At 46.6% G+C, this 16,953-nt stretch overlaps 7 protein-coding genes across 7 annotated transcripts; 2 read left to right on the top strand and 5 right to left on the bottom strand.

Moving 5' to 3' along the window:
• Positions 1-1,745: 1,745 nt before the first annotated feature.
• Positions 1,746-3,727, top strand: N7509_012281 (MFS transporter; the record flags this gene model as incomplete). Its single annotated transcript, XM_056636918.1, has 5 exons — positions 1,746-1,998; positions 2,138-2,250; positions 2,305-2,522; positions 2,579-3,129; positions 3,180-3,727. The coding sequence occupies 5 exons, from the start codon at positions 1,746-1,748 to the stop codon at positions 3,725-3,727; spliced, it is 1,683 nt and encodes a 560-aa protein (XP_056482948.1).
• A 252-nt stretch (positions 3,728-3,979) lies between these two features.
• On the bottom strand, positions 3,980-5,080 carry N7509_012280 (LLM class flavin-dependent oxidoreductase; the record flags this gene model as incomplete). The annotated part of the gene is made up of 1 exon (XM_056636917.1): positions 3,980-5,080. The coding sequence occupies one exon, from the start codon at positions 5,078-5,080 to the stop codon at positions 3,980-3,982; it is 1,101 nt and encodes a 366-aa protein (XP_056482947.1).
• A 1,143-nt stretch (positions 5,081-6,223) lies between these two features.
• N7509_012279 (glycoside hydrolase family 43 protein) lies at positions 6,224-7,858 on the bottom strand (the record flags this gene model as incomplete). Its single annotated transcript, XM_056636916.1, has 1 exon — positions 6,224-7,858. The coding sequence occupies one exon, from the start codon at positions 7,856-7,858 to the stop codon at positions 6,224-6,226; it is 1,635 nt and encodes a 544-aa protein (XP_056482946.1).
• Positions 7,859-8,518: 660 nt separating this feature from the next.
• Positions 8,519-10,373, bottom strand: N7509_012278 (flavin-containing monooxygenase; the record flags this gene model as incomplete). The annotated part of the gene is made up of 2 exons (XM_056636915.1): positions 8,519-10,000; positions 10,059-10,373. 2 exons carry the CDS (start codon positions 10,371-10,373, stop codon positions 8,519-8,521), a joined length of 1,797 nt encoding a protein of 598 aa, XP_056482945.1.
• A 592-nt stretch (positions 10,374-10,965) lies between these two features.
• On the top strand, positions 10,966-11,836 carry N7509_012277 (SDR family NAD(P)-dependent oxidoreductase; the record flags this gene model as incomplete). The annotated part of the gene is made up of 3 exons (XM_056636914.1): positions 10,966-11,534; positions 11,585-11,747; positions 11,807-11,836. The coding sequence occupies 3 exons, from the start codon at positions 10,966-10,968 to the stop codon at positions 11,834-11,836; spliced, it is 762 nt and encodes a 253-aa protein (XP_056482944.1).
• An 857-nt stretch (positions 11,837-12,693) lies between these two features.
• N7509_012276 (alpha/beta hydrolase) lies at positions 12,694-13,751 on the bottom strand (the record flags this gene model as incomplete). The annotated part of the gene is made up of 2 exons (XM_056636913.1): positions 12,694-13,382; positions 13,457-13,751. 2 exons carry the CDS (start codon positions 13,749-13,751, stop codon positions 12,694-12,696), a joined length of 984 nt encoding a protein of 327 aa, XP_056482943.1.
• A 1,172-nt stretch (positions 13,752-14,923) lies between these two features.
• On the bottom strand, positions 14,924-16,600 carry N7509_012275 (cytochrome P450; the record flags this gene model as incomplete). Its single annotated transcript, XM_056636912.1, has 4 exons — positions 14,924-15,086; positions 15,143-15,306; positions 15,365-16,483; positions 16,538-16,600. The coding sequence occupies 4 exons, from the start codon at positions 16,598-16,600 to the stop codon at positions 14,924-14,926; spliced, it is 1,509 nt and encodes a 502-aa protein (XP_056482942.1).
• Between the last annotated feature and the right edge of the window lie 353 nt (positions 16,601-16,953).

Below are 16,953 nucleotides of genomic sequence, written 5' to 3'. Positions count from 1 at the left end.
AAGTTCCAAGGTCCAAGTTGTGATAGTTACTACTTACTAGGAGTAGGCAGTAGTAGTGCTGGGTTTTGTATCACGGTGATCAAGTTGCCTGTCTTGCAAGTTGCCTGTCTTGCCGACCTGGGAATTTTAACAAATAAAGCTCGTGAATCCCCGGAGGCCTTGGTTATTACTACATTCCAAAAAAACTTCGTCAACAGCATTGGCAGGCCATTGGAGCCTGAGGCATGAGCATATTCTCTCAAAAACAATTATTGGCATTCACCACTTGAACCACTGACTAATTCCAAGGTTCTAATCGGTATTTTCAACTTCTTGCCTGTGCACTTTGTTCCCGGACATCATTCAAGATCGCGGCCATAACTTGTCGTATTCGTTTTATTACGAACGACTTCGGGAATTCACTCTCAAGAGACATCCCACTCTTAAAATTTTACAACATTTTGCACCCGAGATAAACTCGTGCCTAGTACGCAAGCGCGAAGAGAAAATTTTCGATCATTTCACACCTTAATTCTAGCACAAAAAATCGATTTTTCGGAATTTGGAACCACATGGTCTGAAGCCGCATTCCTAGGATAAATCGCGACAGTACAGGCACCGAGATGACCATGCTAATCATCCATGGTGACTTTCGCAATTTTGAACAACTTGAACAGATAACCAAGTCATTTTCATTTTCATTTCATTTTTTTTGGCCGTCCGCTTGGGATAAATTTTGGGTGATAACATGTACGACATGATTCACTACCGGTGGATTTTCGGTGAAAGCTAGGGCCGCTGCTTGTACAATCAAGAGAACGGGAGAGCATCCGATTTTGTGCGAATTGGACGGTCGGAAAGCACCGCGTTACCAACAGGTTTATCGACCATCGACCCATAATATGTACTTGGCCCGAGCCTCGCTTACTCGTCGCGGCTTGGCCTTTTCGGTGCAGAGCGGACCTTAAATATGGGGCGAATGCGACTGGCCTGCCGAATGAGGATAGAAATAGTGGATCTGCCGTGTGAAGGGCGGGCATGGCGGGCATGGCTTGATGCTGGCTTGATCCCGGCTTGTGAGGCTTGACCCATAGGGCCACATGGGTGAGGCTCATGGTTGGCCAACACGCAAGTTTGGGCCCCAGGGTTGTGATCCCATTATCTAATTTCCAATTTTGACATCGTGAAAATATTTTCTTTAATTCTTTATAATCGCCCGTGTCCCATTCCTTTCTATCCTGCCGTGCTCCCCTTACCCCAGAGTCAACCCGAAATCGTTGCAAACCTCCACTTTTGCGGTGGCGACACATTTCTTTCCTTACCTTTCACTTCCCATCTCATCGTCACATCCAAAATCACATCAGTCTGACTTTGGCCCCTTCACACGACACCCCGTCGACTCTAGCATATTGGCTGCACATTTTGATACCTATCGGTTGGATAGTTTCAAACTTTCAAAGAAACTTGATACACAACAGTCTGGCAAACCTCCGAAACTTTCGAAAGTAGCACCAAAATAGCCGCCTTTCAAACCCCGTTGCGACAACTTCGATCTAATCGATTGACCCATTGAGCATCTCTTTATTTATCTTGTCACCGTGACCCAGATTTCGACAGCCATTGCACCTGCATCATTTGCATATTTCCCCTAGCGCCAATTATTAACATCCGACCCGGACTCATCACCATTGCGCCAACCGATATTGACTTTGCCACGCGCCTCAATCTGACCATTTTCCAATTGCGACAGTGAATAATCGGCCAAGATGTTAGATTTCAACTTCAAAGACCTCATCAAGAATCGAGAGCGTCGCCAGTTCCCGGAAGTCGTGGTGCCCCTCGAAAGTGCCCCCGCGCCTACTAAAGACGATGGCTCCAATACCAGCCTCGACCGGGCTTCCAGCCAGGAAAATGGCTCCGGAGCCGGCCCTGAAAAGCGTAGCACACTGACTTTGGAAGCACTCCGAGAGGAAATCGATTCCACCATCTCCGCCTCGGGTCACAACACTGTCTATGATCGTATGTTCAAGATTCAACCTCACTATTCCCCGAGTTGATATCGGCATCGCCCTTGCCAGCCTTGCTGAGCTCACAAATCAACACCGGAGCCCGATCCCCTTGTCATGCTAGACCTGTATCTCTGACTGGAACGTTATAGGCAAAGCAAAGGTGATCAACAGAGCTATCCAGGACATCGGCATGGGCCGTTACCAATGGGGCCTGTTCATCCTCTGTGGTATGGGTTGGGTCGCGGACAACCTTTGGTTGCAGGTATGATCTAATGATTTGAAACGCGCGATGTCGCCGTTAGCTAATTTTTGACAGGGTGTTGCTCTCACCTTGACGCCTGTGTCCAATGAGTTTGGCGTCTCCGAGAATCACTCTAGATTTGCTACCTGCTCTCTATTCGTTGGTCTGATTGTTGGTGCCTCATTTTGGGGTATTGCCTCTGATGCCATTGGACGCCGTCCAGCCTTCAACTGTACGCTTTTCATTTGTGGTACATTTGGCCTCGCTGCAGGTGGTGGAAATAGCTGGATCGCGTATGTTCTCATCATGGCTGTTTTATCAAGTAGCTTGTTGTTGACCTCAAATCTAGTGTTTGTGCTCTTTACGCATGCTTGGGTCTGGGTGTCGGCGGCAATTTGCCAGTCGATGCTGCTGTCTTCCTCGAATGCTTGCCCCCCAATTCTGCCAACATTTTAAGTGGCCTTGCTACCTGGTGGTCTGTCGGTACTTTAATCTCCAGTATGCTCGCTTGGGCCTTCATTCCCAACTTTTCTTGCGCGGATGCTGCCAACTGCAACAAAGCAAACAACTGGGGCTGGAGATACCTTGTTCTGAGCCTGGGTGCTATTACCTTCTGCATGTTCTTGTGTCGATTCTTCCTGTTTACTCTCTATGAGTCACCGAAGTTTTTGGTTTCTCGTGGTCGTCAGGATGAAGCTGTTGCAGCAGTTCAAGGTATTGCCCACAAGAACAAGACTACGACTTGGCTCACCGAAGAGATTCTAAATGAGATTGGTGGACACGCCGAGGAAACCGAGAAGCAGTCTTTATCTACAGTGGAGATCGTCAAGAGGTCACTTGAGCGATTCTCTGTTCAACAGATCAAGCCTCTCTTCGCGACCAAGAAACTTGGCATCTCTAGTATGTGTGCATATGCTACCTAAACTCCAGGATACTAACAGTTTGCTTAGCTATCTTGATTTGGTTTTGTTGGACTACTATTGGAATGGGCTACACCCTCTTCAATGCCTTCCTGCCCCAGTATCTAAGCGCCAACTCTTCCGACTACATCACCTACCGAAACTACGCCATCACCGCAGTCTGTGGTATCCCAGGTCCCCTCTGTGCTTGGTATCTGGTCGATGTCCCATACATTGGCCGTAAGGGTACGATGGCCGGTTCGACCATGATCACCGGTGTTCTTCTCTTCTGCTTCACGGCTTCTAAGGATCCCAACATCCAGCTTGTGTGCTCTTCTTTGGAGTCCTTCTTCCAGATGATGATGTATGGCGTTCTGTACGCTTATACTCCTGAGGTTTTCCCTGCCCCGAATCGTGGTACTGGATCAGGCATTGCGAGCTGCTTCAACCGTATCGCTGGTCTCATGGCACCTATCATCGGTATTTATGCCAGTACGACTCCTTCCGCGCCGATCTACGCCGCTGGTGCCCTCATTCTGGCTGCATTCCTCGCGATGATTTTCCTGCCGATTGAGACGCGTGGCAAGCAAACAATGTAATTGGTATATGCCGCAGGAAGCAGGAGACTCAAAAAGTTCCAGCATAGCGATCTCCATTTTACTGCATACAAGGAATTATCTTTAATAGAAAAACATGTGTCGACCTAGAGACTCGGTCCTGTCAAGCGGGAAGCTCAAGAAATTTAATTCTTATACTATCATCAAAAGAGATCAGGGATATCCCACTAATGAAATACCTGAAGGCGGATAGTCGTCCCTTTGAGGGTCTTCTCCTGATCATCCTAAATCTAATCATGCTGCGGAGCCTTTAGATCTCTCTTGCAGAACACTGCGTACGCCAGGCAAGATATAACGTCCATAATCGATAGCATCATTGAGATTGTCATACCCACGGATAGAAATCAGTTCAGCCCCGAGGTCAACATAATCGAGAATGGAGTCGATGATAGTTTGATAGGAGCCAACCAAGGCTGTCGATGCTCCCCGTGCATTCGTAGCCGTCACGGTAGGATACCACAAGGCGCGGTCTTGAACCTCACCTCGGGAGGCAATATCAAGCAGTCTTTGAGATCCGACATTTTGAGGTGGTGGGGCATTAGGAGGCGCCTTTCCTTGACCCAATGCTCGGTTTGTATTCAGCGCATCCAGTGTCGCGTGAGCCTTAGCCCAGGCAAGCTCTTCTGTTTCGGCGATGATAGGTCTGAAAGTGACCCAAATTCTGGGGCGGTCCTTTTCACTCCGTCCCGCCTTGTCAGCCTCGGCGTAGATTCGATCGATCTGGTCCTTTGTTTCCTTGAGTGGTTCACCCCAGAGACCAAAAATGTCCGCGAGAGAGCCGCCAATTCGGTATGCCTCATCTGAAGAACCGCCGACTGATACCGGGATGGTGCCATTCACGGGTCGTACTTTGTTACTGAATTGCTTAAACTGATAATACTTTCCGTTCCAATCAAATGGATCTGCGGATTCCCATGCTCGACGGAGGATTTTAATATACTCCTCCAAGCGGGCATATCGCTCTTCTTTGTTTAGAAAGTCGCCTTCCTTAGCTTGCTCGGCATCACTTCCGCCGGCAATAAAGTGAACAACAGCTCTACCAGAGCTGAGCTGATCAAGTGTCGCGAGCGCCTTGGCGGCAACTGTCGGATAAAGTGTGTTGGGCCGCAGCGCGATGATGACCTTGAGGTTTTTGGTCACAGAAGCAATGGTTGCGCCAACGGTGAATGGGTCAAAATAAGATGAATCATATGGAACCAAGGTGTAGTTGAACTCATGGTCATCTAACGTGCGAGCATACCTGACCAAATAATTTGGGTCAATGGTGGGATTTGGGATCGGCTTCAGCTCCGTAGATGGATTCGGGAATGTAAGGCTGATGAATTCGGTCGCCATTATGGTTGCAATTGATCCTGGCTATTTTCTTGGTTGTTGCGGTTCATCCAGTCCTCACCCAAGTCGCAACCCCCGCGTTAAATAAGAGTAAATAAGAGACTAGGTTGAGTTATGATGACGCCAACCTGTAATGAATCGCGTCTTATCACGCAAATTGAGATTACCAATCGACTGTGATCAACTATCATTCGATTTAAGTGTGATGCTTATGGCATTTGGAGACGCAGGAAGACCGTTTCATATGGCGTCAGCTACATCTTAATTACGCAACCACTTCGTGCCGCTTGTGCGTACTTGAGACACCGGATAGTTTTCATCGAATGAAAGTTCGATCGGACATTTTAGTTTTTATTACAGTGGGAAATGACTATGCCAACACAAACATGACTTGCAGGCTCCCAGGCATCATATCCTCCGATACTTCACACCTGGGAGTCGTCCGGATACTTCAGTGTTTGAGGCCTCCTGGCTGGCAACTTTCATCTCTCATCGCCCGGGATCGAGCCATTTTTGTTTTCTGATAAACTATTTCACAATATCATAATTCTCGAGGGTCACTTTATATTGAAGACCCCTATTGCGCAAATCACACGATCCACAAATGTTGCTCTGGGAAAAAGCATGAGCGGTATCGGCACAACAAGCCCATGCGCCCCACCACGTGGGCCGTTATCGGAGCCGACGGTGCTCGGCGCGGACATTTGTCTTGCGGGTGGCTTATCGTTCGAGGGGTGGGACTTTGGTATATCTCAAATTTCTGGGCTGCAGTATGTTCATAATTCACCTGAATTATGACGGAACACGAATTTTTCGAGTATGTCCAGTTGGTTGGAGCGAGGTGGTATGATATCTAATATCGCCAAGAGCGCCCGCCCTACCATACTATTCTCGATATTGACTCAGTTACTACTTATGCACTACCGATGCGTTGGACTGGAACATTCCAGGGTTCCCTCTTGATTTCGAATCTCTGGATTGCCTTGCCTTCTTTGCAAAGCCGCAACAAAGGTTGGTCCTCCAAGGATGTATATATTCCGAGTAAGGTCATCCTAAGTTACCTGGCATGCAGTTAATTTCAATGCCTTCGTCTTCGGCTTCTTTCTGGGATACATGCCCCCGTAATGCAGTGCCCAGGTGCATTATTCATATATCATATCTGTCCGCAGCGTCTTCTACCGGACGATAAGTAAATCGCTCAAAGCGTGCCGGCAAAGAAGTCCCATTAACATCAGAGCATGCCATACCAACGAAAGCACCCGTAAAGCTGCCATGCGCCTGATGTCCCCCACACTCGTCCGACAAAATAGAAGCATCAAAGACCGGCCCAACCTTATTCAGCTCGCCGTTGTCAATCGCATAGTAAAATTGTAAAGCCAGACCGCCACGGATACTCAGTGATAACCTAACCATACCGTCATTGGGGATACGGACTGGTTCAACGCCTCCGAGATCGAGTTTACCTTCCGGATAGGATGCCTCGGAACGAAGGATATTTATCTCTCGATGCCCGTCCGCGTCCGCTGTTACTGCAAGGTAGAAAAAGTTGTACCGGCAGTAGTACGCGACCAAGCCAGCGAACTGCCGCTCATCATTAGGGGCATAATCAACAAGCACCGTTTCGGCATCGTATGAGAAATGTGTCTGGCGCCGTGCAACTAGTGCCTGCTCAAACCAAGATCCAATCGATTCGCGGCCAACAAGCGACAAAGCCCCATCCTCCAAAGAAAAGATCCGATCCGTTTCAGGAGTCCGCAGCCACTGGAAATCCTTATGAAGAACGCCGTCGATAAACGTATATTCCTTCTCCTGCCAGTACTTTGCGTCCACTTCTTTCCCATCACCATCACCAGGAACATCGACATATAAAGACGGAACAGACCCGCCCTTAACATACAACCAATCATCCTCCCGCCAGACAGCCTCCTGGATCGACGTCTCCCGCCCAAGAACACATCTCCGATGCTGTCCCACAGGTCTCCCCATCAAATGCACAAGATAAGTCCTCCCCTCCCGCGTCTCAACCAAATCCCCATGCCCGGCCCTTTGCAGCGCCGCAAAAGCCGTATCCTTCGAAGAAAGAACATGCGTCTGTGGATGCATCTCATACGGTCCCCAAATATCTTTCGACCGCACAAGCGTACAGGCATGGTCATACCCGGTTCCACCTTCCGCCGTGAGAAGATAATACCACCCATTCCGCTTATATAGATGCGGACCCTCAACAAGATCGAGTTCGCTGCCCTTGAAGATATTCTTACGTGGTCCGACTAGTTTCCCCAAGGCGGGGTCGAACTCCTGTAGCGCGATCCCAGCAAATGCACGCGGTCGCTTCCGGTGATCCCAGAGCATATTGACGAACCATTTCTTTCCGTCGCCATCGTGGAATAGAGACGGATCGAAACCGGAAGAATTCACGTGGATCGGATCCGACCAGGGTCCTGTGATTTCCGGTGCCGTGACGATGTAGTTATGTGCGTCTTTGAAAGATCCATCTTTTCGCGTGACATATGTATAAACGAGCCAGTACTTTTCCCCGTCGTATGAAAGACACGGTGCCCAGACGCCACAGCTATCCGGGGCGCCGCGCATATCCAGTTGGCTCTTCCGAGTTAACGGGCGCGTGATAAGTTCCCAGTTTGCTAAATCTTTGGAGTGGTGAATTTGGACACCAGGGTACCATTCAAAGGTTGATGTTGCGATGTAGTAGTCATCGTTGACACGGATGATGGAAGGGTCGGCGTTAAATCCGGGGAGGATCGGGTTGCGGATACGCAGCATTTTCAGAAATTAACACGAAGAGGACCCAAGGAGAGTCAAACACAGTAAATAGTGAAATGAGTAAGACTGGAATTACCTCGTTATATGATAGGGACGTGCGATTGAATAAAATCCGGAATTTAGCCTAATCAAGAGCTTGGCTGGGCCTGCGGGGTTCGACCTTTCAATGGTGGGAGCCCACTATAGCCTAGAGATTATGGAAATATACCCGGCGTTGCCGGTAAATTACCCTGAGGTTCATACTATACTAATAAAATTCCAGACAGGCCATATTCATCATACTTTATTGTTTATTTGAGAAGTTAGTGATAGTATCGTATTCGAAGTTATTACTATGAGGTAGTGTTACAACCTTGGAACTCGGAAGTCTGAACTGCCCAGCCTTGGACTCGGAGGTGGTTGCTGGTAGTACTAGTAACTACTAGTTACTACATTATAGACGCGGTCACAGCTTCAACTTCAAGCTAGGAGCCCTGGAGTAATATATATTGGGAAAATGCAAACTACCTGGGCAATCTAAACCATTATAAATGGTCCAAAAACTGAAACTCAGCGTTCACTATCTAAATTACATTTTAGACATTATTGCTGTTTATAAAATTCGTAAGAATGGAGTTATCTTGGTCCAGATACCAGCTGTGAGTGAAGAGGTTAGCACAATTAGAAAAATATTGGAAAGGGATCATACGTAGAGTCCGCTTCCTCTTCTGAGTTCAATTCATGTGAAAGAAAGCCGTTATTGAGCCAAGCAAAGTCCAAGTGGGACTCGGGGCATCGACTCTCCCACTCAAAGTCCTCATACCGATGACGACGAAGCAATTCGAAGTAATGTAAACGGGAGCCAGGATGAAATGCATGCAACGCGCCATTTTTCTCGCCGTTCTTGAAAGAGCTCTGACAAGAATCACCCCATACGGTCTTTTCCAACCATGAGAGCATCTGAAACTGATAGGCCTTGGCCTTTCCCTCCTTGAGTCGGAACGATGAATAATTCTCACATTGCAATTTCCTGATCAAGTCAACTGCGTATAGAGTGATGCGCTCGATAGAAGTTATCATACTACCATGACCGACTGGGCTTCCAGGGCCCATATAGATGAAGTAATTAGGCATATCCTGGGCGATTGCTGACATATAGCAAGCAGGATCATCTGCCCACTGCTTTTGAAGGTCAATTCCGCTCCGTCCAACAATTGGCCAACGAGGAATAAAGGACATATCAAAGCCAGTTGCAGCAATGATCACATCATAGTCACGCTGCTTCCCGTCGGCTGACTTTATTCCAGTCTTAGTGAAAGAGTTAATTTCTCCCCAAACCACTTCACAGTTCTCAGAGGCTAAGGCTTGGAGATATCCTGGACCAGGGGTGGGTCGGCGACATCCCACACCAAAGTTGGGAATAATCAAATCAGCAACCTCGGGCTTCTTATCAAGCTTGGCGCGCATATCCTTAGTTGTGAAACTGCGTGCAAGGGCTTGAAATTCGCTCTCCCGAACGTAAAGAGGGAAACGAAAGTTGAGTTCCTTCTCAATCTCTTTGCGAAGCGTGAGATATTCCTCCGGGTTCTGTATCCATTTTCTTTGTTGTTCTTCATTGTAGCTCATGTTGGAAACGCCCTGGCCGATGAATCTCGAACCCAAATTAGCCGTAACCCAGGTTGGAGATCTAATGTAGGCGCCAACATGACTGGCAACCTTTTGAACAGCTGCAGTGAGTTGAATTCCACTACTTCCGTTGCCAATAACAGCGACTCTCTTCCCATTGAGGTCAATGGAAGGGTCATAGTTGGCGCTGTGGGCAAGGATTCCCTGATAATTCTCGCGACCGGAGACATCAGGCCATCTCCAGTTGTTCAGGTAGCCACTAGCGTTGATGAACACATCACATTCCTCGAGGATCTCATCACCAACTTCTCCATCCGTGACGCCCTTTGAAGAAACAACGGTACGACGACCATCCGTGTTTCTGCTGGACACAATCCACTTTTGCTTTTGCTCATCCCAGCGTGCGCCAGTAATTTTGCGGCAAGTTGTGATATATTTGCGTAGATCAAATGTATCCACTACATTTTCAACATATTCAAGAATCTCGGGCGCCGATACATAGAAAGAGGACCATTTGGGATTGGGTGCCCATGAGAACTAGAATTTTGTTAGTGCAAAATAATACTTGAAAGATTGAAAGCCGGGTCAACTGTACCAAGTAATTATGTGAGGGAATATCACAAGCACATCCGGGGTAGCGGTTTTCAAGCCAGGTTCCCCCGAGTCCAGCATTCTTTTCAAGGATCTGGAGATCGACATTAGACAATTGACCACTTTCCACTGCGTGAGCGAAAGAAATTCCACTGATACCAGCACCAGCAAGAATAATCTTAAGTCGCCTAGGGGTGTCAAATGGTAGCTTGGACTGTTCATAAGCGACTGGGTATTTGTTGCGGTATACTTCAGTCGCTTCAATAGGCTTGCATCGTGCTTCTCCACCGGCACCGTTAGGCTCGATAGATTGAATCATGGCCATTTGAGGATTGAAGGCTTGACAGCTTAATTTTCATCAAAGGGATATCGGAGTCGGGTTTTGTAGTAATTTGAAGGATGATTGGAAAGAGTGAGAGCATACTTATGTGGAATTCTTCGTTGAGACGATATTCCGAGCGTTATGATGTACTCTGATTGAATGATAGTTCTTTCATTCCGGAAACCACGTTTTGCAAGGTAACAAGAGCCATTGCAAGGCCCATCGCGGCTGCGCGTGGAAAATGCCAGGTGACGGAACGAATGAATAATAACGGAACAAGGTGATCCGCGGCACCGCCATGCTTTCACGTTCCGAGAAGGAGGGGGTTCCACGTCAACCAATGAACAAGTGAACCTGTCCGACAAGGTAGAATTATGTGAATGATCAGTCAGAGTCTCAATTAGTCGGATCTTGATAGAACTTCCTTTCCGAGAGAAAACTAACTATTAGTGCATATCTACCTAAGTTACCTTCAGTACCCTAACATTATTTAAGACCACGGAAATATTGTTTTACTGTCTTCAACTTTATTACTCACGCAACTCCATATCTTATTCGCAGCATTGCAGTTGATTAATATTCACTCAAAATGTCTTATGCCGATCTTAAGGGTAAAGTCTTCTTTCTGACGGGAGCGGCTTCCGGACAGGGCCGTGCTACTGCTATCTCCCTTGCTCGCCAGGGTGCAAAGCTTGGTTTGCTGGACCTTAAGCACCCACAAGAGACACTCGATGAGATTAACCAGCTTAGTGGAGAAGCCATTGGGTTTGAAATTGATGTCGTTGACTCTGCCGGAATCGAAGCTGCTGTTAAAGCGACCAAGGTGAAATTTGGAAAAATCGACGGTGCAGTCAATCTGGCTGGTTGGATTGGAACTCAAGGATTCAAAGGAAAGGGATATGCACTTGATGCGATCAAGGATGAAGACTGGGATAGGATGATGGCGATCAATCTTAATGGTGTTCGCAATAGCTTGTCCTCGGAAATGAGACATATTAGCGATGGCGGAAGTATTGTCAACATTGCGAGTATTGCGGGCCAGCGAGGATCTCCTTGGAATGCCCCATACGGTGCGGCAAAATGGGGTGTCATTTCTTTGACCAAGTCGGCCGCTCAAGAACTCGGACCTAAGAACGTCAGAGTAAATGCTATAGCTCCGTCAGTCAAATAATTCTCACTGTATGAAAATGATCTCTAACCGATAATAGTGGAGTTGTCGATACAGCCCTTGCTACTGCGCTCGGTGATGCTGATGTTGTCTTCCAGAGAATGGTGTCTCGGAGTGCTCTTCAGCGACTTGCCCAGCCTCAAGAGATCGCTAACTGCATTCTATTCTTGCTTAGCAACTCCTCGAGCTTTGTCACAGGAAGTGTAAGTTCTTTTTTAACTGGACTTGCTAGATCAAGGCTAATATTGCTTTTTGACTTCAGGTTTTGAATGCCGATGGTGGATTCCAGTAATACTAGTATGTATATGGATTATGCATAGGCATAGAATTGAAAGATACTGCACTATATGATTATCTTGCCCCACAGACCTCGGGACAAGCGTAAGGTCTGTAAATGCTACTAGTAATACAGTAAATTAGGTACTGCAACCTGTCATTGGGTTGAGCGATCTTCTTTATGTTGTTCGATATGCAAGGAGAGGGCGGTTAGGATTGCATAGGCTTTCTTTTTCTACTTTGTAAATTTGACATCAGTCGAATGTTATAACAACGCTTCTTGGCTACCCTATGGTATTTCGCTTCTATGCGAAAAGTCCACCCATTATTCGAGGGACATGCAAGGTCGCATAATTCCAATTCGAGTTACTATTTGGTTACGGTACTCCATAGCGGCAACCGTTCCAATTGGTTTGGTAGGACAATTCGGGCTAACCGTCCCTGTGACCGACTGTACCTGTAGACGTCCAAAGTTTGCAGGTAATACTAGTAGGAGTCAATGATACCACTAGTATAACCGGTTTTAAAGGAACCTCTTCTATAAATTCAGGTTAAATATAGGACCTAAGAATACCCCAAATGGAACTACTGTAAAGTACACCTGACACCAGGAACCCTAGAAGCTAACAGTGAGCGTACTCTGTTATGTACCCAGATGGGTCTAAAACTGGAATGAATAAGTCAATGAGATCGGTATTAGGATGGCCCGTTCGCTGCAAAAATTTGCTTTTGGAATTCGTGACTACTACTCAGCCGGTTGCCGCTAGTGAGCGCCGTTGTCAATATTTAAAAGCTAAATATTTTAAAGACAAGAGTAATAGAGAATGAATATCTAGCAAAACAGACCAATACTCTATCGTCTCATTGTGATGATTAGCTAGATCTCATTTGCACAAAGTCGACAATAATATCAAGCCCTTCCTCAGTAGAATCCCCCATTGGGATCAGAGTGAAAGCATGACAGGCCCCTTGGACGATACTCAACTCCGTGTCGTTTCCAGCCTGCTTCCATCTGGTCGCCATGAAAATACTATCGTCCACGAGAGGTTCAATCTGGCCCGTCAAGAACAATGCCGGAGGCATTTCCTTCAAGTCTGCATATAGAGGAGATACAAGCGGAGCTTTCCGTTTTTCCATAGGTATATGGCTGAAGCATGCCTCACAGAAGTCCATCATGCCCTGTTTACTCAGTACAATGCTCCGAGTATGCTCAAGAAGCGACGGCGTATATGTGAGATCAAAGATTCCGTAACCAGCAACAATGGCATCCAACTTTGATCTGACATCAAATCTATGATCTCTGCGCAGGGAGAGGCCCGTGGAAACCGCTAGCCATCCTCCGGCAGACTCTCCACCGAGAATCTTCAATGGTCCACCGAGATCCTTCTCGCCCGCAGGGCTAAGAGCATACAGGGCTGCATCGACGCAATCATGCAGAGGCTTAGGGAAAGAGTTCTCAGGTGCAAGTCTATATTCAACAGATACCATTGTCAGACCCAAGCGGTTAGACAAAGTAGTTAAATAGGTATCGTATGATGCATTGCTCCCAATAACGAAGCCACCTATAAATATTTCCCAAGTAAGCCAATGCTCTCAATCTAATGATGAATTCGCAGAAGCATACTTAATCACTTACCTGCGTGAAAATGTAACCAGGTTCCCCTGCTCAGCTTTTCCCTGGGGCTGATGATTCTTAATTCAATTTGATATCCATCTCTTGCAGCCACATACACGAGCCGTGCGGTAGGATTCAAAGTTGGCGCGATGAATCCATTTGTGCCCTCCCGCCGCATTTGTCGATAAGCAGCCGGTGATTCGCATTCTTGCCATTGAACGGCTTTAGCAAGCTGTTCTTCAAAGTTGTCTAAAAGTTCCAGACGAGCCTTCAACTTAGCTTCCTCGATAGGGCCAGGCAAAACGTTCAGTGCCATTGATATGTCAATTGCCCAGTTTAGGACGAATCAGTTTGGACGAAAAATATGTTGTCACGCACGGGGGAGTTATAATTCTTGTAGAAAACTTAAAATAGCGATGCATTGAAGATTGGGGGATCTCTTTGATTGGTTACCAACTAATTAAAGACGGAAAGGTCTCGACATGGAACGGAAGGCCCGTACTTTACAAACGGAACCCAACGGAAAGATACCAGCAGACATTCCGTTGGTAGTCGCTAAGCGAAAACCCTTTGCATAACTTATTACACACCTGCAAGGTGAGATTGACAGAATCCTAGAGCTATGAAGGTAGTGGCGTATGTGAGATCACTCGATATCCTGGAAGCTGCGAAGCCACAAGGCGATATTTGGTGCCTCGGTCACCAATCAGCCGTGTTTTAGATAGCACTAGCAGAATGATTACTTCACTATAACCAGGCCATGCGACCATGAGAGCCCCTAAATCCCCACTTTGGCCTATTGACAGATTATGAGGTTCCATACTAATATCGGCCATGTGATGGGATCTGCGATGCCTCCAAAAGCTCCATGAAAGACTTCTTTTCCAGTGCCGTTATTCACTGCTTCTAGTTATAGCTATATCCAAATGAGCCTGATTGCTGACAAATACCTCAAAGTATCTAGTGTAATGGGGAAGATAGCTCATCGAGTATGAGATAGCGGTGTGAATAGATTTCTATGTGATATAAGACTACACTGCCTGCAGAAGCAGACAATCATACCTCTCTTCTTCTTCTATTCGTTGATTGATCCTATCTATACCCCTATTACCCCTCACTGGCTGAACATGGCTTGCAGACAGGGTCCCCTATTAGGTACCGTGATGTTATTAGTATGAAGTCATAAACATTCGCAAGGGCAGAAATGACGAGTACTAGTAGGCAGAGTGTAAAATTCAATTTAACATGCTTACCTGTTACGCGTCAAATTCGAGTCCCGAGCTCACGCTGATATCTGGGGTGTATCAAACAAGAAGACTCAGAGTGATGTGTATTTACACCGGGCATTCTCCGTACTATTTATTTATAGTACCTAAGTCTGAACCTACATGATCGTCATGTTATACATACACATGTCAACCATTGCCCAATTCCTTACTAGCAAAAGTACTAGAAGCATGGGCTCAAGCTCTCGCAAAGCTGGGAGGTCTATCTTCGAGCCTCCCTGACTTTTAATTGAACAACAAGCTCGTTCTTCTCCCAAAGAAAGAATGTGTTCTGCTTTTCCCACCCGATTGATTCCGGGACAAGGGTGAATTCAAAATTATATAGCACCTTAGCAAGAATGAGACGCATCTCGTGGTATGCCAGACTTTATCAACGTTAGCTAGAATATCACAAAATTGGTATATCAGGGAATGTGCATACTTTCTTCCGAGGCAGTTACGAGGACCAAACGAGAATGGTTGGAAGGACGCCTTGTTATCAGAGGCGAATTCACTGTCGATCCAACGCTCAGGAATAAAATCATCGGCATGCTTGAAGTTTTTGGGGCTATGATATGTGGCCCATTGATTGACCGATACTGCAGTCTATCAAATTATGGTGGAGTCAGTAACTGTTTGAAGGATTTTTGGACTGCCATGATACCTTTCCTGGGACATGCTTTCCACAAATGAGTAAGCCGTCATCGGGCGTGATACGAGGCAGACCAACTGGAACTGGAGGGTAGACACGTAGTGCCTCTTCAATACACGCATTGAGATATTTCATATGCTCCAAGGGTCTCATCTCAATATCCGAGTCCTTCTCGAACGTGTCCAAAATCTCCTCGACAATTTTGTCCATTGTTTCGGGTTTCATGAGAAGATTATATAGCAGGCCACTGAGTGTAGTCGCAGTAGTCTCGGTACCAGCAACCATGAAGACTTGTGAGTTGGCGTACATTTCCGTACGGCTGAGCCGAAGATCCTCCTTTTGGTTCATCACAATACCCCAGATATCAGGCTTCTTCAAATCAGGGTTATGATCGATTCTTTTATCAACACGAGCCTGAGAGGCTTTATAATGAGCGATAGCCTGTTGCTTCAACACCCGAGGGATAAAATTCTGAGCAATGAAAGCGGTCCAAGGCCAATAGCGTCCCAGTCTACGCAAAGCGTTAGTCTTCATGCTAGAGAAAACTGCGGAGACCCAATTCGTATCGCCGGTTCCCAGCAGAAGATCCAAGGAGTCACCAAAGGTCAAATCACCCATGATATCAAAAGTCGTCAAGTTAAACATGCGGACCATGTTTACCTTCTCCTTGGAATCTTTCTTAATTTTGGCTTTCAGGGTCTCGACCAACATGTCGACATAATTGCAAATCAAACTTTGCTGGTCGCGAAGTGCGCGATCCGAAAAGGCATGCGAAAAGTTGCGACGGAACCGAGAGTGATCAGGTCCATTCGCACGAATGATATCTGGAGCTCCATTGAACGAAGGGCCATAGAATCGAGTGTCTTTTTCCGTGACCTTTTTTCCTACAGCGGCGTGACCATATATCCCCTTCCATGCGTCACCAGATGCGTAGCTCAACTCATCTGGTGCCACACGAACTACATCGCCGTAAGCAACATGGAGGCTAGTAACCCAATGGATAAGGTCGCCTTTAAATGTATGGTAGAGTTGGGGTATGCGTGATGCACCGGCAAACCACGGCCCAGGGTATTTGGTGAGAGGGTTGATGAAGAGGTCACGAACTACTTGCATAACAAGTAAAAGAAAAATCTATGCAAATTAGCCTGTTAGATACTGCACGAGATACAAATGGAACGTGCATACAGCGGTGGAGAAAACCAGTAGGGGGCTTTCATGGAGAAGGTTTGAGGCAGATTGAAGAAGCATTGTGTCGGTATTACCAGACGTCCGATGACTAATATAAAACAGTAGTCGGATCGATATTCAAACGAGATACGATTGAAATAGGATGGCGCAACCTAAATATATCAAGACCTCCGGCTGACTCAATTATTCTTTGAAATTTATGCAGCGAAATTTCCTCATAGCATTACAGCCACGCTAGCTTCATGTCGTAACATCTTCATGCTAGATCATACAAGGGAGTGCGTAAGTTTGAAACAGAAATATAATCTCCTTCCCGAATTGGTCTAATGCCCGAGTAGCCAATCAAAAGGCGAGTATTATGCTTCGTCAAATAGCTAATATGCTTTCCGCGGAACTAAAAGCATGTCTAGAAT

This window comes from Penicillium cosmopolitanum, assembly GCF_028827165.1.
Source record: "Penicillium cosmopolitanum strain IBT 29677 chromosome Unknown utg000011l:1.0-3548175.0:1.0-3550911.0, whole genome shotgun sequence".
Lineage (NCBI taxonomy): Eukaryota > Fungi > Ascomycota > Eurotiomycetes > Eurotiales > Aspergillaceae > Penicillium > Penicillium cosmopolitanum.
The sequence above is the reverse complement of the archived record's forward strand: the minus strand, read 5'-3'. Positions and strand labels throughout refer to the sequence as shown.